Source organism: Primulina huaijiensis, chromosome 18 (genome assembly GCF_012295235.1).
Source record: "Primulina huaijiensis isolate GDHJ02 chromosome 18, ASM1229523v2, whole genome shotgun sequence".
Lineage (NCBI taxonomy): Eukaryota > Viridiplantae > Streptophyta > Magnoliopsida > Lamiales > Gesneriaceae > Primulina > Primulina huaijiensis.
In genome coordinates, this window is record NC_133323.1 from 1,102,233 (window position 1) to 1,127,107 (window position 24,875).

At 33.0% G+C, this 24,875-nt stretch overlaps 4 protein-coding genes across 6 annotated transcripts in view; 1 reads left to right on the top strand and 3 right to left on the bottom strand.

Annotated features, from left to right (window-relative positions):
- Positions 1-935: 935 nt before the first annotated feature.
- Positions 936-4,623, bottom strand: LOC140964916 (caffeoylshikimate esterase-like). Of its 2 annotated transcripts, none has more exons than XM_073424903.1 (8): positions 4,292-4,623; positions 3,583-3,612; positions 3,121-3,247; positions 2,879-3,037; positions 2,207-2,337; positions 1,994-2,131; positions 1,302-1,400; positions 936-1,171 (listed from the first exon to the last, which is right to left on the bottom strand). In XM_073424903.1, exons 1-8 carry the CDS (start codon positions 4,433-4,435, stop codon positions 962-964), a joined length of 1,038 nt encoding a protein of 345 aa, XP_073281004.1. In that variant the 5' UTR covers positions 4,436-4,623; the 3' UTR covers positions 936-961. The 2 variants fall into 2 exon arrangements, with proteins under 2 accessions (XP_073281004.1, XP_073281005.1); XM_073424904.1 differs by having other exon boundaries at positions 2,891-3,037; positions 4,292-4,622.
- A 7,900-nt stretch (positions 4,624-12,523) lies between these two features.
- On the bottom strand, positions 12,524-15,575 carry LOC140964855 (cytokinin hydroxylase-like). The gene is made up of 5 exons (XM_073424818.1): positions 15,143-15,575; positions 14,825-15,051; positions 14,501-14,742; positions 14,029-14,416; positions 12,524-13,172 (listed from the first exon to the last, which is right to left on the bottom strand). The coding sequence occupies exons 1-5, from the start codon at positions 15,420-15,422 to the stop codon at positions 12,750-12,752; spliced, it is 1,560 nt and encodes a 519-aa protein (XP_073280919.1). The 5' UTR covers positions 15,423-15,575; the 3' UTR covers positions 12,524-12,749.
- A 2,642-nt stretch (positions 15,576-18,217) lies between these two features.
- On the top strand, positions 18,218-22,960 carry LOC140964938 (ubiquitin receptor RAD23d-like). Its single transcript, XM_073424931.1, has 12 exons — positions 18,218-18,453; positions 19,462-19,623; positions 19,822-19,875; positions 20,709-20,773; positions 20,875-20,928; positions 21,018-21,195; positions 21,418-21,558; positions 21,669-21,734; positions 21,816-21,863; positions 21,965-22,071; positions 22,216-22,294; positions 22,758-22,960. The coding sequence occupies exons 1-12, from the start codon at positions 18,388-18,390 to the stop codon at positions 22,872-22,874; spliced, it is 1,137 nt and encodes a 378-aa protein (XP_073281032.1). The 5' UTR covers positions 18,218-18,387; the 3' UTR covers positions 22,875-22,960.
- A 369-nt stretch (positions 22,961-23,329) lies between these two features.
- The window catches only part of LOC140964357 (protein SWEETIE), a 32,383-nt gene continuing 30,837 nt past the window's right edge, over positions 23,330-24,875 (bottom strand). For both annotated transcript variants that reach the window (XM_073424057.1, XM_073424056.1), the window contains exon 45: positions 23,330-24,384. In XM_073424057.1, coding sequence (XP_073280158.1) covers positions 23,533-24,384 — 852 coding nt within the window. In that variant the 3' untranslated portion in view covers positions 23,330-23,532. The remainder of the gene's footprint in view (positions 24,385-24,875) is intronic.

Here is a 24,875-nt window from a genome sequence, read left to right on the forward strand (position 1 = left end):
ATTCAAGACTGGCTTGCGCCTTTTTCTTGTGCAAATAACGAGCTTTGCTTTAACCAGACACAATGGGAAATACTACAAATAAATTCAACAATGCTACAAATAAATTCAACAATGTAGGAAAATTATAAAACAGAGCAAAGAAACATGAAAAAATTACATGAAGCATATAGAGAAGACCTTCTGAACAAAACGATTCTTCTAACGTTAGGTCTAGAGATGATTCTTGATCCTTTAATGAAACTCCAGACAACAAATTGACCCGCTTTTTTCCCCTCTGCTAGCTGATCAAATAGCATTTTATCCTTTGTGCTTTTCTGATTTCTACACGAGTAGGCCATGTGTATCTGTAGGCGTGGTGCACATGCAGAGATCGCATTTCTTGGATTCTCATTGGTTGACAGAAATTTGAAAGATGAAGTATTGTAAAGTGGGCTTCACTCAAGAAGGATCAGACGTTCTGCTGCATTTTATATTTCATCTATTATGATCAATCAAACAGGATAATAATAAAGATAAAAATGTTCATTTAAATTGTTATTCAGACAATGCTCCAATTCATCTGGGAAGTCCACATAAGTAGACATTGACTTAACCTCTCCAAACATATTGGGACGTTGAATCTAGCATAAAGATGATATTGTTATGTTAGTTTGAATTTTTCTATTCGTGTGAGCATACAAAAAATAGGTGGGTTTGTTTTCACTTGTACATGTGTAAACCCTCAATATTTTAAAGAAAAGCTTATGCTTTTTTTTTTTCTGAATATTATCTCCATTCGTTCCCAATTAAATCAGCCACTTCCGCTATTACATTGCTAATTCTTTTTTTCCTGACTTTCAGATACAATAATACAGAATTTCCTATTTTCTTGCAAGTAAAATCATTAATATTATCCCAACGAGTTGACTAGAAACTTCAAAAACAGGTGCATGTAACAGCCCATGGAAAGATTAGAGACGTTCTAGCAATGCTCGTCAAGCCAAGTTATGATATCACCAAAAACTTTAAGTATCATCTCATCTGGCTCGCCTTCAAGAAGAGAATGATAGACGTCATCATACAGGTTGAGTTTCTTGTCTAAACTGCTCGCCTTATTGTACAATGCTTCACTCACAGATGGATCAGTTACTATGTCGTCTTTTCCGTGTAAAATCAATAGTGGCAGCGACACCTGCAATATGTAAGGCTGGAAATTCAGATTCCACGTTATACATTCTTCAACATTGAAGTTCATCCCCCTTTCTTGTGCCTTACGAGTAGTTCACTGATTGAATCAGACATTATTTGATGTAATTCATTACCTTCTCCAGTTGGTGTTCTATCTCCTGTGTTGTCCTCAGCAATTCCACGGCTGTTCCTAGCCGAGGTTTATGCTTGTAAGCAATGACGTTATAGGCTGTCTGAATCAAGAACAAAACACGAGAATCTCATCGTTCTCATAAATAGTTGGCTCTGCATTTCCACTTCGTACAGGATAAAAAAAATTAATTTCTTTTAGGCTCTACATATTCAGGTCACGTTTTATTTTATTTTATAATTTTTGGATGGTAAAGAGAACACGCTTCGTAAAACAATTACATTATTCAACTCAAAGGCCGAAATATACAAAAAAATTGCCCAAAAGTCTACAGTTGGCATTTTCCCATTCTTCTCTCTTAATATTGAATACAAAGCTCTAATCACAAGAAAACTCTATCTAATATTTATTACCATTTTGATAACCTTAGCAGATATTAATATATTATAATCATGTCATAAGATAAATTTGATTCTAATATCTGAACATGTGAACTTAACATATCATCACATTCTCTTTGAGAATAAAAAAGTAAAAGCTAAAGCTAAAATGAACCACACCTCACTAAACCTCAAGTGTGCTTTTCATTAGCATCCTAATGTGGTTATATTTTTCCTTCAAATTCACTTAGGAATTCAAATTTCAATTTCCTCGACTATCATAAACTTGTAATTTAGTTCAAGGAAAATGGCCTACTTGTTCTCTCTTCCTCGCATCTTGGAATGCCATCTCAGCCAAATCCTTCTGAGGAACCAGCTTCTGTTTTGGAAGTAATTTTGAGACTCCAATTAGAATTTGAGTTACTAGCCAGGGAGGGACCATGTCATCTGCAATCTAGAGAAAAGTTTCCATAACGAACAGACAAAGTTCAATTGGTACACTTTGTAAGAAATAAAATGCATAGAGTACCTTACACATAGGTGCAACAAGAACTGCACCGCTCCACAAATTGGGCTGTTTTAGGTGCACTTTAAGCGCAACTGCTCCCCCCATAGATTGTCCAAAAAGAAAACTTGGCAATGAGCTGAAGTTTGGATTCCCTGCACCAACAATCACCTTAATACAATGGAAAAGTATACCGTACACCTTAAAATCCATTCACGGTACTTGAACAATTTTCTCTTTCTCTCTCACTCAGTATCTGTGAGTTATCAATTTTTAAAATAGCTCGAACTAACAGGAGGTGGCACAATCATTAACTTTGTATTTTAACAACGAGATTTAGAAAAAGTCGTAACTAACATAGTATCAAAAGAAGTAAATCACATGTTTTATCAGAAAGTAGCTATAGAATTCAAGCGCTTACAAAGTATGGTTACTTTGGAATTATTTATATAATTTACAATGACTGAGGCGACTTGGAAGTTAGTTACAGTTTTAATGGATTTCCTACTGGACAAATCTTATATTTTCAGTAAAACATTTGCACATCCATGCGGCCGTTAGGTTCATGCCCAATCATCATTCTATTCTTTATTTGCCATGAGAAACCCATTAGGGATGTGCGCACTCATTTCTGTGCTCGAGCATAAAACAGAGGTAGAGATTGTTAAAATCCTAAAGCAAAATACGATAGTTCACCTAACGACAGACCTTTCACCTTTGAATAATGCTCAATTACATCATCCACGAGCCTGTCAAAGCTTGGAATATAGCCATGTAGACCTTCTGACAGACCAAATCCAGGGTAGTCCAGTGCGAAAACTCCAAAACCAGAAGATGCTAGCTTTCTGGCAATTCCTGTAAACATTGTATAAAAGCAATAAGTTCGACTTTACTCAAGAAGTAAGTTTGCGATATTAGCAGTTATATGAGATTCGTGCCTTCAAAGAAAAATGTGCAAGTATCTCCATAACCATGACAAAAACAAACCACAGCTTTTGGGGAACCACTTTCTGGAAGCCAACTTTTTGAAAACATCTCCAATCCCCTAGAGTTCACTTCAAGTGACTGAAAATAAAATAATAATAAGTATCTGATAATCCAGTACTAGTACAAGGTGAAAAAAGGTCAACAAGATATTCGACAAATGGAAGCAAAAGTTGAACCCTGTCATGATGGATAGTGCAGGATAAATCAATGTTACCCATAAAGAGTTGGCCAATGGGAAATACCAAGGCATATTCTTGAAGGTACAAGGGTCAGCCAAAATAAAAATCCACCAAGTAAGAAATCTAGAGGTGTGTTATCCATGGAAAAGTGGAGAGGGAGCGATGGAACGGTTGAAACCTTAGAATTTCTTTAATATATTTGAAATGAAAACAAACAAATTGGAAAATAATTACCTCATTCATCTTCAATCTTCCATGTGGCATCTGCAAGACAAGTCAAGTGTTATACAAAATCTCAATTTCAAGTCCATTCCACAACCATGAGATCAATCCCAGTAGTCATTCCACACGTACGCAAGCAGCACAAGTGCCTAGTATAACCTTCAAGTGTTTTAACTATGGCAGTAAAATAAATCTCCTAGCATTAATTGACCAACAGAAAGTAGCATAAAAGTAACATATCAGAATCTTAGACTCGACTAATTTTATCATATGTTAAAAATATCCATCAACTAAATCTTAGCATAACCAAATTAAAAACGTGCTAAACTAGGAAATCATTTGCATGAGACAATAATATTAAACAGGAAAGATGAAGCCCTTATGCCTTCCCCGTGACGACAGGGTGGATCCAGGATTTCCAGGGTGGGGCTAAGGAAGTGGCAGCTCAGCGGCATTAGAGACGGAAACTTGATTTTTTAAAAAATTATATATAATTCCAATTTATTTATTTTTATCTGTGTGGGGAAATCGGTCCCGTATGGTAAAAATTCCCTCTTTAGCTTAAACTCTAGCACAGATCAAACCAAATCGATGAGATATCTAATACCAACCATTATCATTCAATTTTCCACAACAAAAACGAAGGAAGAAAAACGTTAACTTTAATTCAACAAATGATTATTATATCCCATTAAAACACGAGCAGCAAATTACCAAATACCTTGAATAAGATATGATCTATGGAGAGCTGAATGTGCTTGAATGCCTCGCGAGCCCGGCGCCTGGGTCCCACCATGTCCATGTCAGCATCCAATATCTTCTGCAACTCCTCATCCACGCCCACAAACTTTACGGTTTTTCCCATTACTTTAAAGCTTTATCACTCTCGCAGGCAAAATCTTGGCCTTCAATTCTTGTCCATATCAAGAACCCACGAAGACTTGAAGAAATAGGAAATCAACGAAAAATGAAAAGAGAATTGTCGGAGTTGGATTTTTCTTGTACCATTAAAAGCGTGTGCACACTATAAATTCCAGGCCCATGTGTCTGAGATAAGTGAATGGGTGTGGTGAACGAGTCGAAGATGCGGAGTTGTGGGAAGGAAGACTGTGACGACTTGGACTTTTCAATGGGATCCAATAATTCAATAAATTCAATATTTTCATTAATTATTAACTGTAAAAAGAAACCTTACCCAACTACTGTTGTTTTAGAAGTCCTTCAAGTTTAAAAAACCAGACTGTATGTCTAAAATTATGCATATATTTTAGAACCTATATTAGGATTGGTATAATCCTAGTAAAAGAGAGAGATCGAATTCATATACACAAAATCATTGTTATTTTATAAAAATTATTTTATTAATTTTGTTATATCAATCATATTTGATCTTTGAATACTTTGAGTTGCTCCAATACTCTCAAATTTCACTATCGGTTCGCTATCTAACTGAAATATCCAATTATTGAAAGATAAATGTCTTTTGATGTAATTTGACATCACAAATGACCAAAATTGTAACCAAACAAAGATAAAATATTAAAATGACAAGTTTCTCTTCTCCAATCAATCAAAATTTAGTCTTGTTATTTATTTTGTTTTGATCAAGATAGTGACAATCGTGAATATAAACTTCATTAATAATTTACGATCGATGATGAATAAATAAAAAAAGAAACAAATCTACCAACAGAAGTAGATCGCAAAATGGGATCCATACGTTTGGTAAATCAGGTGTGGGCTTCGATGTTTGAAATCACTAATATTGGGCCTGGCCCAAAATTAAGGAAAACTCGAAAAATAAATCTCCCAACCGCAACTTACCAGCAGAAGTAGAACCCAAAATGTGAGGTAAATCTGGTTTGGGCTACAATATTAGTAATTACAAATGTTGGGTTAGCCACTTCATATATGCTCCCACGTCGAAATATTGATTTGATTATTTATTATTATTATTATTATTATTATTATATTAAAGGTTGAGTTGTGAAACATAAGAGATATCTGAATTTGTGAAGTAGATGTGTGTTTGACTAATGATCATGAGTTCAATTCATCGTACCGACTTTTAATTCTAAATTTCTAAATAAAAATCCTGAATCCGTATCTGGACCATATCTATCCAAAAATCACGACTATAGGGATAAAAATTCACATTTCCCCCTTTCCATCGGATATAACATGGAATCCACATTTTATATATCGAAATGTCATATGAAAGATTTTTTAATTGAGTTGACGTTTGTGTATCATGGGTTAGAAAAAAGATATAGTCTAGATATGCATTCCTCGGACTAGTTCTTTGCAAATGAAGTGATTTGATGTCACTATAAAACTTTGGATATGGTTATCTGATTATACAGCTAGCTTTTATTTTTTTCCCCTCGATATCCATGCCTAAGGGTACTGAGTAAATTAACTCTGTGTTTTTTTTTAAAAAAAAAATAATGTGAGTAAATTTTCACAAAAAAATGTCTTGAAATCATCTTAAATTTCAATTTTGTGACACAGATCGGTCCTTTTTTACTAACTTTGGATATAATTTCATATATACATATATATGCTTAAAAAGCACATGCACGACAAAGAAATAGTGGCAGCGGTTTTAGCAGTAAGTATATGACTCGTGGTTTCAAGCTCATAGATTTTTCACATGCAATTTTTAGCAAATTTAAAGAAAACATATATGGTTTTTAAAATTTGTCCCATTTTGGTATTGGTCAAGGGAGGATGCGAGTTGAAACGAGCTGATCAATATGTTTAATTCTTTCATATTCTAACAAAATTAGCGATGAAATTGATCAGCAGCTCGAATTCAAGTCGAGTTTTTACGTACCAAGTCATCACTTTCTAGCCATTCTCGAGTCACGGATCGGCTCACCTCCACTTTTGATCTCAATCCACACAAAACTTCAAAGTATATATAATATTGTCGATCTTGTTTAATTTGTCAACGTACCCACATTTCAAAACCATGTCACAATCAGTATCCACAACTCAATCTGCTCCACCACACACATTACCAGTCACTTCAATGGTGCGACCGATCTTTTTGCATGGCAACAGGGAACCACACTTGCTTTAAGAAAGATGGCCCTTGAGAACCAAAATGGATAAAAAAAAATTCGGGTGACATCCAAAAATGATTTTTTTTTTAAAAAAAAAATTATCTTAAAATTTAATAGAATATATTTAATTACGGGAATTTGATTTAGATGTAATCTTAACTCTAGCTAATTTCTTTTACATCGGTTTGATTGATTGGTTGCATATTTATAAATTAACGTAATTCTCAAATTCTTTTGCTTTTGTTGTTTTCGTTTAGTGGAAGCGGAGACACGGTTCAGTTTTTTCCAAAAGCAAATTATGAGAGCTTGCATGCTGTGGCTTTATCAGAAAGCACTGAAATTTTGCTTAGACTAATGGAAGAGTCGCCCTTCGTGTCTGATCGATCAAGAAATTTAATAGAGCTGGCTAGATTCGATTTATTTTATGGATCAAATTATTTCTATCTTTTTAAAAAATAATATATATTTGAATAGTTTTCAATTGATAGGAATATGATCTGTTCATTCAGCAATGAGTATGCTGGTACATAAGACAATGTCCGAAAATCAAGGGCATTGCAGTACAACTGGTACTAGGTCTAGTGGCATCAAAAGATGCTTTACATTTTATATATCCACAACCTTTTTTCGTATACGCCAAATTCCAAATGCATTAATAATTATTCTTCTATCATTCGAGTTTCCCATCAAGTGAAGGAAATATATCTTTAGTTGAAAAATATAAAAATATTATCGGACCATCCCTCTCAAATGTTTTGAGTTCTCGTGAGAATGTCATGACATCTATCTATCTTGGTACCAGATCGAGCTTTAGATTCAAAATCTCTAAAATATACCATTATGTTCGTGTTTTGTTAAATTGATCATCTTGAGTACTGTTTACTTTTGGACCTCTACATTTCCTAGTTTTCGTCTGTCAACTTGCACTTTTGTTAAAGAAAAAATCCGGAGTTTATGGTCAAATGCATTAATACAACTATGTAATGTAATATATTAGGTTAGAAATGACATCGACTTGGTTTATATTAGTGTTGCAACTTAAAATTATACCTCGATCCGATATTGCTTCGTACGTATATGCTTGCATGGTTAAATATAGAAAGTGGAGTAAACAGGCCTTTGGCTTTTTTTTTTGGTTTCGTCGAGAAATTATTTACACCTTTACCTAGTGCGATTAACGGTACTGTGCATTTGGGGGAGTACGGATAAACGATCACATTGTGAAACATTTGTCAGATTTTAAATGTTAGTTTTTATGAAAAGGAATGGGATCTTAAAATGAATTACGTACACACGCTCATCACACGTACTTTTTTTTTTTTTAATGATCCACAATCCCACATTTGTCATTTACTATTGCTGGCTGAACGCTCGAAATTTTGATCTTTGATTTGTAATATAATTTGAAATATTCGAGTTGAATAGCCATTAATATTTATAACTTTTTACGAAGTGTTAGATCCTATAATTATTAGATCAATTAAATAATGAGTAGGTTTCTTGTGAGATGTGTCAACCCTACGGATATTCACAATAAAAAGTAATACTCTTAGCATAAAAAGTAATATTTTTTCATGGATGACCCAAATAAGAGATCCGTCTCACAAAATACGACCTGCGAAACCGTCTCACACAAGTTTTTGTATTAAATAATATCTTTATCGAAATATAATTTTAATGTGGCTCTCGAACTGTCGAACAATTTAAGATATTTAAATTATTGTATTATTACCAACTATAATTTTAGACGACAACACAAAATATTTTTATCTTGCCAACTATTTGTGTCAATGATAATTATTGTTCTCGGTTACACATTGAGACTGTTTTTATGGCATTTCAATATAAACATTCGGATCGAAATCAAGACCAGTGACACAAATGGTAGGCAAATTAGTAAAAGTGTTTTGTGTTATTCTCTAAAATTATAGTTGGTGATATAACACTATAGTTTAAATATATATAGTTTATATATATATTATGTTTGCGATAATTATTTCACAGTTTTAATGCTCAATGAATATTGGAACTGCATGAATACCTATTTGTATTGGCCTACAATATTTTAATGCTGAACGAGGACGAAATGTTCATTGATTTGACAAATTAACAAATATGAAATTTACTTTAATTCGTTTCATTAATTATTTTGGAAGAAAAATGTCTTCTTTTTTTTTTTTTTTGGGAAGGGAGTTAACAAATGATGACCATTATTAAATAATTTCATTTGCACTAAAAGTTGATTGATTATATTCGTTATCAAACGTCTATATATGAAGGCTTTAGTGGGTGGGTTGTAGTAAAGGTGAATTAAACGATTAATATTAATCATTTTAGTGCGCTTATTTAATGAAACACTTGATGTTTAACGTTAATTTAATATTATTTATGTTAAGCGACACGATTTTGTTGTTTTAAAAGCATTGATGATGGACATTGCAGCTACTAAAGTTTTGGATCCAAGTCACTCACCTTTAGGATTTGGTAAAAATGTGTGTGTGTGTGTTTATTTTATTTTACTTTTTATGTACAACTTTGGATTTTGAAGTTTTGATTTCACATGGATCATATCAAATTTCTTTATTTATTTTAATATAATATAGTCGAGCGAAATTCATTCCTCAAATCTTTCTTTAGATCAAATTTTTTAAATCCAACTAAAATTATTATGTCCAAATATAACCTTTGTTTGTATCTTTGTCGATGTATTTGAGATTTATCCATTGCGGTTATTGCGCCGATGAGCGCAAGAAATTTAAAGATCATACTTGTGGCCTCATGTATTTTTTATATGGAATTCGAAATCTACTCTTTAGACATGTGATTCCGAATTCGTGAATTTTGGATATTTCCATTTGACAATATTAAATTTTTTTTTGATGTATTTGGTAAGATTAATTTTACTTACTATACATAATTTATGTCTTCCTAGGTTCCGGAGTGCGGGCCCGCATGCGAGCTTACCTATTCGGCAGCGTATAAAAAATTTAGCCAATGAATAACTTTGACTATTAAGTATTCATATAAAATTATTTACTAGAGTAAATTAGAAAAGTTGAGGGAGAATTAATTTGAGTTTTTTAAAAATTATATAAAATTAGTTACTAGAGTAAAGAAAAATTGATGGGGAATTAAGTTGATTTTTTTAAAAAATTATGTGAATAATTTTTTAAAAAATTTATTTGAATAATTTTTTTATAATACTTTTATTTTATTTTTTTGCCATCAGCTTCCTCTTGTGCAAGTTATATATTAATGTTTAATAACAATAATAATAATTTTACAAGCTAATAATTAAATTATAATAATTGTCATAAGATAACTTATTTTGTGTTTGTGGGTGTTTAATAATATTTGATTCACCTGTGTGCCGTTTGACATTTTATTTAATTAATGCGCCAATTTGAGTATAGTTTATATAAAGAAAACCTAAACACATCTATTGGTGGGTTAATGCATTGAATTAATGGAGTGCTATATATGTGAAGAGTATGGGAATATTTTTTGAACATTCATACGAATATTATAAATTTCGTCGAAAAATATTTTTCTACAATTATGAATTATTCATCTGCATATATCATATTGTAATCAATTTGCATGATATTCTTTAATTTATCTTAATTGAATTATGAAATATTTTTTTGCCAATATCTTATATTTATATATAATATGAATATATTTCGGAGATTTGAAAATACATGAATTTATAATTAGCAGAACACATTTATTTTCATGAAAAAATTTTCAATTTACTCTATATTTGTACACATATTAACCAAAGACTTGATACCATAGTATAACTATGCATTATATATCAACTACGGCTGCCCTTCATTAACTAGAAATAAGGTCCCACTTGTCAATATACTACATATTTTTCCTCCTAACTTTTTTCATACGCGTTTGTGGCACATAGCTTTCCTAAAATGGTTTATTCAGTTAGAAATATTCACCGGCTATTACGTTAGTCCAAAAATTTATCTAATGTACATCGAAGAGTAGCGACTGCGGATTCTCATATCCTTAAAAATAAAATAAATAAAAGCAAGACAAGAATACAAGGATGACCAAATATATATATATATATATATTCAACACGACTCTCGAACATCCACTAGAATCGTATTGTTACAATTAAAGCGACTAATTGATTATTGTTATACGTTCGATTATTACTTATTAATCATTTGTTGCTACACTTTGTTTTGACTCATCATATTCAATGTATAGAAGAACAAAGTGACAAGTGGGAAATATGCATATTCAAATATGGTTAAATACTAATTAAATAGTACTAAAGACAAACTAAGATGCTAACTAATTTCGATTAAACTGCAATTAGTGCGTGTTTCTGTCTTCCACTTTGACACATTCTTAAATATATATATTTAAGAGTGATCTCGGCACTAAAAAAACAACCCATTTAATTTGTCTGTAGGTATTCAAAGGGATTAGATTAAATAATGCTGATATATTTAATTTTATTATAGTTTTGAATCAAACTATTTGGATATTTACCCCCATAAATTGAGCTCAGTAGAAATGACTCATTTTATTTCTTTAAAAAAAATTCTCAAATTTTATTTCTAATTTCTTAAAAAAATTAAATTTGTATTTCATTTTTCTTTAAAGAGTAATTAACTACACATAAATACTGTATTACAGCTTATAAGTTCGTTCATTATTGCCAAAAGTTATGATTCTGAATGTATCCTACCTAATCTTTATGAAAGAATGAGGATAAAAAAGAAGTTGGCAGTCGAATTAAAACAGTATCGAGTATGAGTGGTTTAACAAATTGTCATGATCAGGTATGAAAGGCCATATAAAGTGGTTAGATCCAATGTGGTTGATTCAATGACTATAAGTGAATTTCAATAGATATTTTGGACATGCATTGTAGAGTCATTGGATCATGCGGACTTCACATGGCGGTAGTGCCGGTGCTCTGCACAACACGGTATCTAAGCACATATATTTTTTCATGTGATACAATGCATTGACTGATGTGAAAAAATAGACGTTATTCTTTCACAATTATTGGCTCAATACTTGAGTTATTGCCTAAGGGCATGGTTGAATAAATAATTAACAGGTGGATAAATGGGTTAACTAATTAGTGATAATTGGGATGTCATGTATATACTATGATCCAGTACAATTTCTCGAGGATAAAAATACAACATTCAGTGCAATATATTTCATAATTTAATCTGCCGATATTGGCAAAGCAGAAACATTCATAATCAAATTAGAGGTGTACATAAATCGATCAAATCACTCTCAAGTCGTGGTTCAATTGAAATCATTTGGACTTTATATTTTTTATGAAGTTTAAGTCGAGCATGAGTAGCTCAACTATGTTCAAGTCAAGTTGGAGAACCAATTTCCATTATCTTAAAGACTATTATTTTGATTGTCTAACGAGTGAAGTGACATAAACCTGTCTTTTTCGAGAAAAATACGTATAAGTTCGAACCCATGTAAAACCAAAAAAATCTCACATCCCACCCCGATATTGTAATAAAAAAACAAAAAAGACTATATAATTAATCTATATGATGATATAAATAAAATATACAGATATATCTAAAAGCTAAAGAAGATAACCTTTTTCGACCCACGACTTTGTATTTATGCATATTTTTTTAACTGTTTCGAAGCTTTATGTGGGCATTTTGCACTTATCCAAAATATAGACAACCCAATCATATACTTCCGTAGAGGACATCTTTCCAACTTAAATGAATAACAAATGTGTATGACCAGATACAAGAAATTACTTAACTAAGAGTAAGCAAATTAAAGATATATATATTTACATATACAATATTTTTTGTGTAATCTTCTTAAAAATATAATGTTTATTATTAATAAAATGGGGTAAGTTCGTCTGTCTCAAAATGTTTACATATGGATAAACTATTCAAAGTGCTCTTATTATTATTTATTAATTGTGGAGTCACACCTTATAATCAAATCACTCCATCTCTATCTCCGCATGTATATAGTGACAAAACAAAACCATTATACTAATGCTCTTCAATCTCAACCTTAAAAACCCCAAAACAAAAAGAAAAAAAAATAATTATCTCAACGCAAAATTTGTCACGCACTTAAGGGTGTCAAACGGACTTGAACCCCATACTTTGGTTTTATCGTGAGAACAACTACCGGAGCGTGACGATAATTTTCCGATATATCAAAACTGAATCTCGTGATCAACATGGCTAATATGATCTTGGCTTCCATCAGGGCAAAAGATTGGCCTACACAATTTCTCGGACCGGCGGCAAAAGGAATGAAATGTCGACCCGAGGCGAATGATTTCGACACGAATCTAGCGGGATTGAACTCGTTCACATCTTTGCCCCATATCTCTTCACTGTGATGAATGGCAAGCATTGGGATCCATATTGAAAGACCCTTTGGGATGTGGAGATCACCTAGCTTGATGTCTTCAAATGCCATTCTTGGAAGTACTGACGCTGGTGGATACAACCTAAGTGATTCATTTATCACCACGTTTAACTGCAATTGGGAAAAAAAAGAAAAAATAAATTTATTAGCCGGCATTTTAATAAATCTTTGTGGACCAATAAAAAATTGCAGATTTTTTAATGCACTGTGTCGTTTATGGTGGTGGAGTTGGAGGGTCACAAAAGAAGAATGATAGCTCTTCTTGAATTATTTTATATTCATACAAATTCATTTATATATGTTTTTGTAACTCTTAATTTTTTTTACTTTTAATGTCGTTATTCCACTATAAAAAACTTTTGAATTATTTTATTCACAGTTCTCTTTAAAAAGGTTTTGATCCTGTAATTCAAAACTTTTGATTCATTAATCACGCGCAAAATTTGTAAGAAATCAGTCCTCACCATATAATAAAGATATATGAGTACTATATTTTTACTATATATATATATATATACAATTTAAAACTATTGCCAGTGAGTTCAGCGATTATAGAAATCCAGCTCATGTGATGCAAATGTTTGTTGCGACATGCATACGAATAATGATATATTTATTATATTACAAGCTCGGTAAAGAAAAATTATTATATTATATGGTTATTTGGATGGGATGATTTGACAAAAATTTTAAAATAAGGATTTTTGGAATTTTCAGGTGTTTTTAACCATTGATCATATATAATCACAAATTCGGATTTTGACTTTGTCAAGAATTCATGTACTCACATTAAATTATTTGACTTTGTCAAGAATTAATGTGTTAAGTGTATATCATATTAAGATTTTAAATTTTATTATCAATCAACATTAAAATAAAATAATTTCAAACTAATTATAAAAAATGTGTCCATGTTTTTAAAAGAAACAAGAAATGGGAAAAAAAATAAGGTGCGTGCAGTACTCACCAAAGTAAGTTTAGAGAGCTGATCGACAGACGGCGCAGCACCGCCACTGCCGCAGCAGATTTGGCTGACCTCCGCGCGCACTTTCTCCTGCCAATCCCGATTACTCGCCAGCAACATCACTGTCCAAGTCAGCAACAGAGCTGTGGTCTCATGCCCAGCAAAAAAGAAAGTCTTGCACTCATCCATTATTACTTGTAAGTTCAAACTGAACCCGTTACTCCTCTTCTTCTGCATCTCGTTAAGCAAAATTCCCAGCAAATCATTCCCGTGAGACATGCTTCGCCCTATTTCTACGCAGTCTTTTCTACTCTGTATTATCTCCATTAACAGCCTTTCCACCTCCATTTTCAGTGATTTTATTTCTCTGTTGTATTTGCTTGGAAAAAACCTGTATGCAGGTATTTTTAAAAAATCCTTGTACTTTCAAAAGAAAATATGAGAAATTTGTTGTTTGAATATGATAGTTGCGTACCGGCTTCCAGGGAAGCACAAATGGCGGCTTGCTTGAGCACAAAGATGCTGCAAAACTGTTAACAGATGAAATATTTGCTTCCCCTTTTCATAGTTGCAATCAAATTCAGTCCTTGAAATGATCTCAGCCGTTAGTCTGCTCATGTATTCGCCTATTTCAAATTCTGTTCGGCCATTCTTTACTTCATTCTCTAGTGTCTGCAGCATCTGTTTGGTGCATTCCACCATGTATACTGCATAGCTCTGCCCACAATTTCTTGAACTAAATACTTTGATATTGACATTTCTTGACATACTATTCACGAATACATATAAACATGTATACCTTTAGCTTGTCTCCCATGAATGCTGGTGCCACAATGTGTCGTTGATGGTACCAATCGTCCCCATTCGCCATTAACAAACCATGCCCGATAAAATGCTTAGAGCCCTGTTGTTGCAGCCATGATTTCCCGGAAATTGTGCTGTATTTAGATAAAAGTTCTTTGATAAGTTCGGTTTCGGTTAAGCACATCCTGGGCTCAATTCCGTTCCAATATATAAATCTCTTCCCTACAAAAATTTGCACCATCAGGAATCTTGATCATATACAAAACACAACCCTGTCTGTATATGTAATATGCTCTATAAATGAAGTACTTACCGTATGACTCGGTCCAAGAAACGAAATGAGGAAGGAGACGTCCCACGATATCATGGTTGATCGAGTCCATGTCATGGGAGGTTGATTTCGCCACCAAAGAAGCCATCTCCAAGATGTTGCCAACCAGGAATCGGGGTTTTGGGCCGTGCACTCCCTGTTTTTCCATTATTTTCCTGATTCTTTTCGGGGTTATGTAGTAACATGATATAGTTTCATAAACAACTTTTAGGAGGAAATAGAGGCATAATATGAATATGGCCATGAAAACCACCAATTCCATGGTGGAAGATGGATTAAAAACACAGAGACGTTGGGAGAAACACTCTGTAATCTGTGCGCTAACCGAAAGAATGAGGATGGGTGTGGGGGTTTGTTGTTGAGTTTCTGTTTGGTGGCAATGGAGTGCGGGGAAGTGTGTGTATTTATAGTGCCAATTATATGATATAGGCAATTAAAGCTAACTTGTTTAATGAAAACTTTGAGACATGATCACTATATAATTTTCTTTTTGCTACCAACTCTTACGTATCACTCTATCACTTCAGAGACATGAAGAATTATAAAGTTAAACGTATCGGTCATCAATCATAAAATTATATCATGTAACGATATTCTAAAATTTAGAACGAAATATCTAATTTAAGATACAATTATAACAAACATATCTCCGACTAAAAAATAAATACATAACTACGTGGACAACATACAATTTGCATGTGAAGAAAGACAATAACTAATTGTTTTCAAACAGGAGAGACAGAGATTCATAATTCGATTTTGTGGCAGCACTGAGCGGCTCTCTTATTAGCATCTAAATTTTTTTTATTTTAAAATAACATATCATGCTACTGCAAATACAAATTACATACAATAAATTAAAAATTAAAAATCATAAGAGACTGTATTTGGACAAGTATTTTAAAGATGTTTTTAGTATTTTATAAGTGAAAAAACTTATAGTATGTGTTTGGATAATTTTTTGAAAATTATTTTTAAAAATGTGTTCTTCAATTATAGTTTTTAAAGAATAATTGATAAATGTTTTTTTTTTTTATGTTTTTAGAAATTAAGACAATGATAAGAATCAAAATATATTAATTTTTAACTGTGAAAACATTTTTATACAATAGTTGTCTAAACATGAATTTGTTCTTAAAACAAGTTTTAAAACATTTTCTAAATTTTTGTAAAAAATACTTTTATAAAAATATTTTATAAGTAATTTTCCAAACGGACCTGAACTGTATACTTTAAATATTTAAAAATACATTTAAAATTTCAATTTAATATTTTAAGCGATGATTAATCATTATTCATCGTTAAAATTAATAATTTTAAAGTAGTGATAACATATTTACACTCCCCTAAAGATGGGCTCGTAGTCGTAGGTTCTATTTGAAAATATTTCGTAACCCACTACTACATCTAGGGAAGGCCCATAGTCGTTTTGAGCCCAATAAAAAGTTTTTTTAAATAAAGCATTATGATAAAATGACAAAGAACACAATAAAAAATACGTTTTTTTTTAAATAAATATTTTATTTTCACATAAATTTTTATGAGACCGTCTCATGTGAGATGATTTTCCTACTCGACATGTCTCATGAAAATGTATTTTGTTTTATGACAAAAATTTTACTATTCATTTAAGATATGAACCGGATCAACTTGTGAGATATTTTTTTTTTGATAAAAACTTGTAATTTTATTGATTGAAATCATTCATTACAAACTTAATCAACAAAGAAAGAAAATCATAATTCAACCAAACAAAAAGTGAAAGGGAATCAAAAGCAAATTGAGCCATGCTATGGGCTACATTGTTTGCCGCACGACGAACATGAATAAACTCAGATATACCAGATTCACTCATACGCTCTCTAATATCTGCTGCGCAGAGGCCCGTATAACCAATATCATCTCGAGTGGTATTGACTGCTTGCACTGCCAATAAGGAGTCGGTTGCAACTCGTGAGGTATTTATTCAAGAGGGAAACATAAAATACTAAAATTATTTTTAAAATTTGTAATTGGATAATTGAATCATACAGCCTACCAGGCTAAGAAAAAAACTATCGTTTACGAATCAGATTTCATTGAGCCGTATTTACTTCTATTAAATTTAATCGATTTCGTCCAGAATTTTGGGTTTTCTCCCGGGCAACGGAGTCTTCTCTCTTATTTATTTATTTATTATTTATTATTATTATTATTAGCGGATCGTTGTACACTATTTACGTGTGTTGCGTAAAAAAATAAAAATGAAGTATTTATTTAAAAGAATTGAAATAAATGTTTATAAATATTTGAAATTAAAATGAGACGAGATAAATAAAATATAAAAAATACTATTATAAAAAATAATAATTTTGATATTTGATTTATTGATTTCATACATTAATTATGAAATATACAGAAAATCTATTAAATTTATTTATTAGAATAAATTTACAAATTTTAATAAGAATATTATATTTTTCTTTAAAAATATAATTTTTTTTTAATGAATTTGAAGAGTTTAAATTTATATTTATTAAGCTCGTTTAGATTCGATAAAATCTTGAATAAGCTCGTAAGCTATATATATTCATTAAATAAAACTCGAGCTCAGTTCGATCCAAAAAGCTCAATGTTGGATTTTCGAAATACTATAAGAGTAGTTTTTTTTATATATTATAACATTTATTTTTATAAAAAAAATATATACAAATAATTTTATTTTTAAATTATTTTATTACTATAATACAGACAATTGCATACGAATGATTTTGTACTCAGTTAAATATTTATATTCTTTGAATGAATTTTTTTGGAAGTAATAAATTGTTAATTTGTCTATTACATTATATTTTTCTTAACTTTAACGAACCTAACCTAAATTTGACCTAAATTTGTAATAAAATAATAATAGATATCATAATAATTCATTGTTTTTAATTTTAATTTTTTGAAACACCCAGGTTTTCTCAGATTTTTTACTGTCTTTTACTCATTTCACACGTGTCGATCGCTTATTGTGTGTTACAATACCAATTAGTCACCGCGTTGTAATACAATAATTATCACCTCTTCTATATAAACAGTAGCTGTAGCAGTTACCGCTGCTGTTAAAGCGCTGGCGTGTGCTTGAAGATTTTTTGCTTACTCTTTTCACATACACACACGTAAATATATTCGGCGCCGGCGGCGACCGGTGATCGAAGGTGCCGTTTCTGGAATCCTACAGACGTATTGGAAGGTGGAAGATGAAGATTTTTGTGAAGACCTTGAAGGGAACCCACTTCGAGATCGAAGTGAAACCCGAAGATACCGTATGGATCAATCTTCTTCCTATCTGTCGCTCTGAGATACATAAATTAGTTCACACATGTTTGTCTGCGTGATTTCCGATTGAATTCTTTTAGATTTTGTTATTGGAGAGCGATTAGGGTTCTTAATCGGGTCATTTTCCTTTTTTAAAAAGGAATTAGCGGCGTAGGTTTTTAATAGTTGTGATGGAAATCGGTATTAATGTTCTATTATCTTTATGTATTTAAGTTAATTTTGCACTGGGATTTGTTTTTGTGTTTGAATTGTTGGTTTCGATATGAGGCTAACTAGATTGTGCACTCTATGTGAGGGGGATATATTCTCGAGAATTCTATAAATCTTTCAATTGAAAGGTGTAGTAAATCGTGTTTGACTCACGGCGTTTGAGATTGTATGTTCAAGGTGCTTATCAAGCGTCCACTACTTTATTGGGGACGGCTGGTTTTCCCAATTTGTGTTGGTTGCTTCTGCAGTAATTTAAAAGCAGCTCAATTTTTTAGTAATCTGTTATAAGATGGGCATATTTTATATGGGGATGGGCAAGAATGCAGTTACATTCATCAATAGAATCGAATTGTTTCAGATATAGATTTTCAATCTAATACCTTAATTATAGCCAAGAATTTGAACCCTTTTATTGCTCGTTGCAAAAAGTTTTCTGGATAATTTCTCGTGGAATTATGATCAGTTGCTCCAATTCATGGGGCTAAAGTTAAACTGTAAATCTGGTATTGGTTTTTATTTTGTCGTGTGTAAGTAGTATTTGTCATTACCCACTTTCTTGTGTATATTGTTTCTGGACTAATATTAATCCACTTTGCACATTTTCTAATGCATCACACTAAAAATCAAATATCAATCATTGCTAGCTATGACTTTGCTGTCTGATTGTGAATAAGTGAATATTCAATTTGGGACATGATAGAGTTTCTCAGTATAACTGGTATGTATTTTCCCTTGTTTGACATATGTACGTTGTCCGTATATTCATATAGTTATCTGCTCTTCAGGTGGGGGATGTGAAGAAAAATATTGAGAAAATTCAGGGTTCGGACATCTATCCAGCTTCTCAACAGATGCTTATTCATCAAGGGAAAGTTCTCAAGGACGACACTACACTGGAAGAGAACAAAGTTGCTGAAAAAACTTTTGTGGTAATTATGTTGACCAAGGTAATTGTCATCCTATCCTCTAGAGAAGTTCTGTAGCTAATACCTAATTACTCTCTAGAGAAGATCTATTGCTAATACCTAATTACTCTTTTTAGTTTCTGTCGCCTGCAAAACTCAGATCCTAGAGTGCATTTTAACGCCAAAGAAAAAGCAAATTTTATTTATTATTGACCATACGTGCATGTGGAAATTTTGTAGAACAAGGCATCATCAAGTGGAGCCTCAACCACATCTGCTGCACCAGCAAGCACAGTGAGTTTATCCAACTTTATTTTTGCCATGTTTTGTCTTAGCATAATTTAAGAACCATTTTTGCATATTCGAAGTTAATTATTTTATCATGATGGATCTATTTAGACATTTTGTATATCAAGAAATTGCATCCTCTTTTAGCTTGCCAATTTTTCATGTGCTTGTGTATTTGTTTTTTGGTAGTATTTAAATGTTGAACTAATTATTCAAGGGTAAGTGGGATGATCATGATTAGATGTTCTAGGGATTTTGTCTCAACATGCTTCCATGATTTGATCTTGTTAGCAACCATTGTAGAAAATGACGTCTGGAAACCGACATACCCTGACATCACACGAAGACCATCAAACATAAAGTCAGAAAAAAGTAGAAAAACAAAAAAAATATTCAATGAAGTAGTTCCAAAATTTTTGAAGCATACACTATATGTTGTCTCTCTCTTGAGGGTATCAGGATGGTAAGTTGTCGGTGAACTTGTAATCAGTAAAACATGGTTCATCAAGGCTAACTAAAATAATATTATGTAACTCCTGAGCAAGCAGATGCAGTTGGAATGAATGCATAGAAGGTGAAGACAACATCTATAAAATAAACATCGCCATAATGGGAAAAACCTAATGAATCTTTATCATGTAAGATCTCCAGTCAGCTTAAATGAACAGCTGTACTTGCTAAATTTTGCAATATTTATATCTATGTTTTGTTTAAATTCTGAGTAGTGGTGACATTTGTCTGCGCATGTTCTAGAATTTACTTCCAAATTTAGGTGCATGACACATTTAGAATGTCTAATCTGTTGATATGTATTGTTCGGTTATGTTTTCTCTTTGTAGGCCCAAACTGCAAGTAATACACCTCCTTCAACTCAGCCAATAGCCCTGACACCAGCTGTTGCGCCGTGAGTTCATATTGTTGTTTTAGATTTCAGCTATGCACCAATAACAAATTATTTTCTACTTCAAGATTCCAATAAATAATTTCTGTTTCATGCATTTGCAGTCCACAATTAGCTCCAGAGTCTGCTCCTGTTCCTGCACTTACCACTGCTTTGGAGTAAACTGATTTGTTTATTATGTGTGATATTGTTTGGATATTCACTGCCAGACTTTTCATTACAAAGAGACATTTTTCTGTTCAAACAGCTCGATGACAGATGTCTATGGTCAAGCAGCTTCAAATCTAGTTGCTGGAAGTAACTTGGAGGGTACTGTTCAACATATTCTTGATATGGGCGGTGGAAGTTGGGATAGAGACACAGTTGTTCGTGCGCTCCGTGCAGCTTTTAATAATCCTGAGAGGGCTGTTGAATACCTCTATTCTGTCAGTCTCAACAATTCTTGTTCATTTTACCCTGTTTCTTCCTCTTATTATGTCCCAATTTTTTAGTACGTGGTGAGGGATTATTGCATTTTTTATTTGCAAAAAGCCAAAAAATGGCAGTGAGTTAAATGAAATTACTACATTTCTGTGGTTTGTTTTAAATTAATATTCTGTGCATCTTATATCATGTTTATAATTGTTTGAGAAAAAATGTCACCTCAGGGTATTCCAGAGCAAGCAGAACTTGCTCCTGCAGCTCAACCGCCTTCTGGTGGGCTGCCTGTGAATACTTCAGCCCAAGCTACACAGCCAGCTGTACCTCCAGGTGGACCTAATGCCAATCCTTTGGATCTTTTTCCTCAGGTAGTAATTTGTTACTCTTAGATTTCATATGATCTTTTTTGGAGAGAGTAAGAAAAAATATTACCTTAAGAAAAACATAAAGACTAGTAATTGTATCTTTCTGTTATCAGGGCCTCCCCAATATGGGCTCCAATGCAAGTACCGGGAGCCTAGATTTTCTACGCAACAGTCAACAGGTACTTGTGCTTTTCTAGACATTTTTCTATTAGAAATTGAACAATGGTTTGATCTTGTTTTCTTCTTTTTATTGTTCTCAGTTTCAAACACTGCGAGCCATGGTGCAAGCCAATCCTCAAATATTGCAGGTTCTTAAATTACACCATTTAGTTATACAGATACTGGTTTTAAATGTTAATTCTCTAATATCACCTCTAATGCTTTTGATTGTATCTTTCCTTGTGTGCAGCCTATGCTTCAAGAGCTTGGAAAACAAAATCCACAACTAGTGAGAATGATCCAAGAGCATCAGGCTGACTTTCTACGCCTCATTAATGAACCTGTCGAGGGGGAAGGGTGAGGAAACTTGATTTAATTTACTTTTAACATTCTTTACGTTAATATTTCAATCTTTCAAAGGGGAAGGGTGAGATTCACCTCTATTAGTACTAACTTTCTGATTCTCTTCTGAGCTCTGGTTATGACATTTGATGTTTCTAGGAACATATTAGGACAATTTGCTGAAGCAATGCCACAGGCCATCACTGTCACACCTGAAGAGCGGGAAGCAATTGAACGGGTGAGTTTTTTCTTATTCAATTAGAGTTTGTCTGTCACATCACATGTGTTTTGATGTAACCATGTAATCCATCTCATCATTTGGTGACTACACTAGGATTTCAATTCATTTCTTACTACTAGATATTTTATCTTAAACTCGCACATTGATGGGATATATCTTATATCTCCTTATTATGCACTCTAGTATATAGTTTTGTTGACTGACTTGAAGTAAATTCGGCAACAATTTACCACACCCATGTGTTCTTATGATTGATTAAGTATGAATTTGAAATGAAATGAATTGCTTAATTGGCGAGAATCTTTGCGTGAGGCCAATGTTGTGGATTTTCTTTCTTTTTCCTGATGCATTGGGGTGCAGCGAATTTCGTATTTCAGTTACATACTTGAATTGCAATAATTTTTCTGTTGCTATGTTATCGACAGTGAATTTTACTCATTTTTGGTAAGGCTACTTGCAGCTTGAAGCCATGGGTTTCGATCGGGCTTTGGTATTAGAAGTATTCTTTGCGTGCAACAAGAATGAGGAGTTGGCTGCCAACTACTTGTTAGATCATATGCATGAGTTTGATGAGTGAAATTTGTCTTCTCGACTTGCCGTTTAACATCTCTTTCTTGCAATATGGATTTTTTTTTAAAATTTGGACGAATACAAAGAGTTTCCCTAATATTTATGGTATAAATCTTCTTGTGTTGCAAATTTATCACGCAGAGTCGATATTTTCTTTTATGAAAACATCTGCAATGAATTTAGAGAGAGCAATGAATTTAGATATACACACAATATTAAATGCTAAGATACGAAAGAAAAATATAGTTAAAATTACCCCACGTTAGCTTAAAGCTTCGTGACGTGAGATATAATTAACCCGCATTAGCTAAAATTTCGTGCTACAGAATTACGTGCTTCGAAAATGTGGGAGACGTTTACCTCTATTGTGGCAAAGTGACGGTCTTTCCCTTTGTAAGTTGATTTTGGGTCAACTTAAATGGCATGCAGAAACTCAGATGTGGCAGCAGCACAAAGAATGAATGGTTCGGGAGACGATATTGTTGTTAGATAAACATATGCAAAAAATGAAAATAGAAAATATGACAATAATAAGAAAAAAGTAAAAAGAAACAATAAGTAGCCAATAATATTGACGCCTCCCTTCAGCAAAACAACATATAAAACCATAAACTCAAGATCTGCACACCAATCATCACCAAATTCGGTGATTTGAAACACATTGGTTAAGGCAACGGATCAGGCTTGGATTGGCTGGCGTGCTCGATTGTGGAGACAACCAAAGAATAATTTTTTGACAATGAAAGCCTCTCTTGCCCACAGTCAATAGAATTGTGACGACCATTGATATCCGTGCCGTCCTTGTGGACGTCTTCTCGAGATAGCTCATCATGACCAATTGCAATTTCGGTGGATTGAGGTTGGGACAAGCTTTGCTTGTTACAGTGGGAACTTCCAGTGTTTTGTCTATCAGATGGATCACGGCAGATTTCTTTAATTTCTGTATCAATAGCATCTGATAAAAGCTGATTGTTCTCATTGCTGGGGGCCGTCACTGTGGTCTCGAATTCGTCTTGAACTTGATCAGACAGAATATTGCACAACTCCGGGCTATCTGAATTGCTGGGCTCGATGTTATCACTCAGTTGATAGAAATTGAAAGATTCATTATCACCGCTACTGCCTTCTTCAGTAACATGGTGTTCTACCATCTGATTGCTTTTATCTGCTCCTTCATTAAGAACTTGATCTTCAGCAATGAGATTCTCCTTGTTGCCACAAGACGGAGAAGTTGAGTCTCCGATACTATTATCTGAGCAAGAGGTACCTCTTTCTTCCGCAGGAGCAGTTCCATTTCTCGAGGCAGGAAATGACTGGAATGTATCCCAATCGTCATCTTCTTCGACGGTACTGTTACTATCAGATTCCTCTGTGGAATCCTTTGGAGGGGCCAACTGAAGGGAACTGTTGGTTTCGTTTTGCTCTGTCTGTGAAGGTAACTTGATTACCAAAGGTGCTCCAGAGGATTCGGCCGGTTTTGGGATCTGGTATTGCGTAACAGAAGCGCGGATGATGTCCTGAAAGCATTGGATTGAAATCGGAATCCCAAATTTTAATGCAGGAGATTAGAAAGGAGAGCTCAAATCTTGAATTCCCAGAGCATGGAATTGAAATCAGAAAAAATTTAAATTTGGAGATTCCAAACATGAAACAAAGTGGTGCAATAACACCTAGAAACTCAGTAAATTATCATGCACTCGGAAAAAGTAACGCACACAATATTTAATGTACCAACGAACCATTATTTTATAGATAAAGTTGTCTTGAAGCTTAAGCCGATTAGACTGTGAAATTAAGTCATTCACGCCAAGAGAGCTCAAACAAATAACTGTAAAAATGGAGTAAAACATAAGGATATCAACAGTAATAGCAACAAGAACAATTAGGAATCAGACCATTTATTTTTACAGGGTACTTCTCATTCATTGATCTAAGACGATTCTCATGAAAGATGAGTACAGGAGACAAGCTACTCAGCACTTAACACACTTACTAACTGGCACTAAAT

Excerpts from the sequence above, each read along its gene's own strand:
- LOC140964916 (XM_073424903.1), bottom strand. The coding sequence starts at position 4,435 with ATGGGAAAAACCGTAAAGTTTGTGGGCGTGGATGAGGAGTTGCAGAAG. Across the intron at positions 3,613-4,291 it reads TAGATCATATCTTATTCAAG|ATGCCACATGGAAGATTGAA; the intron begins GTATTTGGTAAT and ends CTTGTCTTGCAG. Across the intron at positions 3,248-3,582 it reads GAAGATTGAAGATGAATGAG|TCACTTGAAGTGAACTCTAG; the intron begins GTAATTATTTTC and ends TTTTATTTTCAG.
- LOC140964855 (XM_073424818.1), bottom strand. The coding sequence starts at position 15,422 with ATGGAATTGGTGGTTTTCATGGCCATATTCATATTATGCCTCTATTTC. Across the intron at positions 14,417-14,500 it reads TTGTGCTTCCCTGGAAGCCG|GTTTTTTCCAAGCAAATACA; the intron begins GTACGCAACTAT and ends ACCTGCATACAG. Across the intron at positions 13,173-14,028 it reads AGCTCTCTAAACTTACTTTG|TTAAACGTGGTGATAAATGA; the intron begins GTGAGTACTGCA and ends TCCCAATTGCAG.
- LOC140964938 (XM_073424931.1), top strand. The coding sequence starts at position 18,388 with ATGAAGATTTTTGTGAAGACCTTGAAGGGAACCCACTTCGAGATCGAA. Across the intron at positions 19,624-19,821 it reads TGGTAATTATGTTGACCAAG|AACAAGGCATCATCAAGTGG; the intron begins GTAATTGTCATC and ends GAAATTTTGTAG. Across the intron at positions 21,864-21,964 it reads CCAATCCTCAAATATTGCAG|CCTATGCTTCAAGAGCTTGG; the intron begins GTTCTTAAATTA and ends CCTTGTGTGCAG.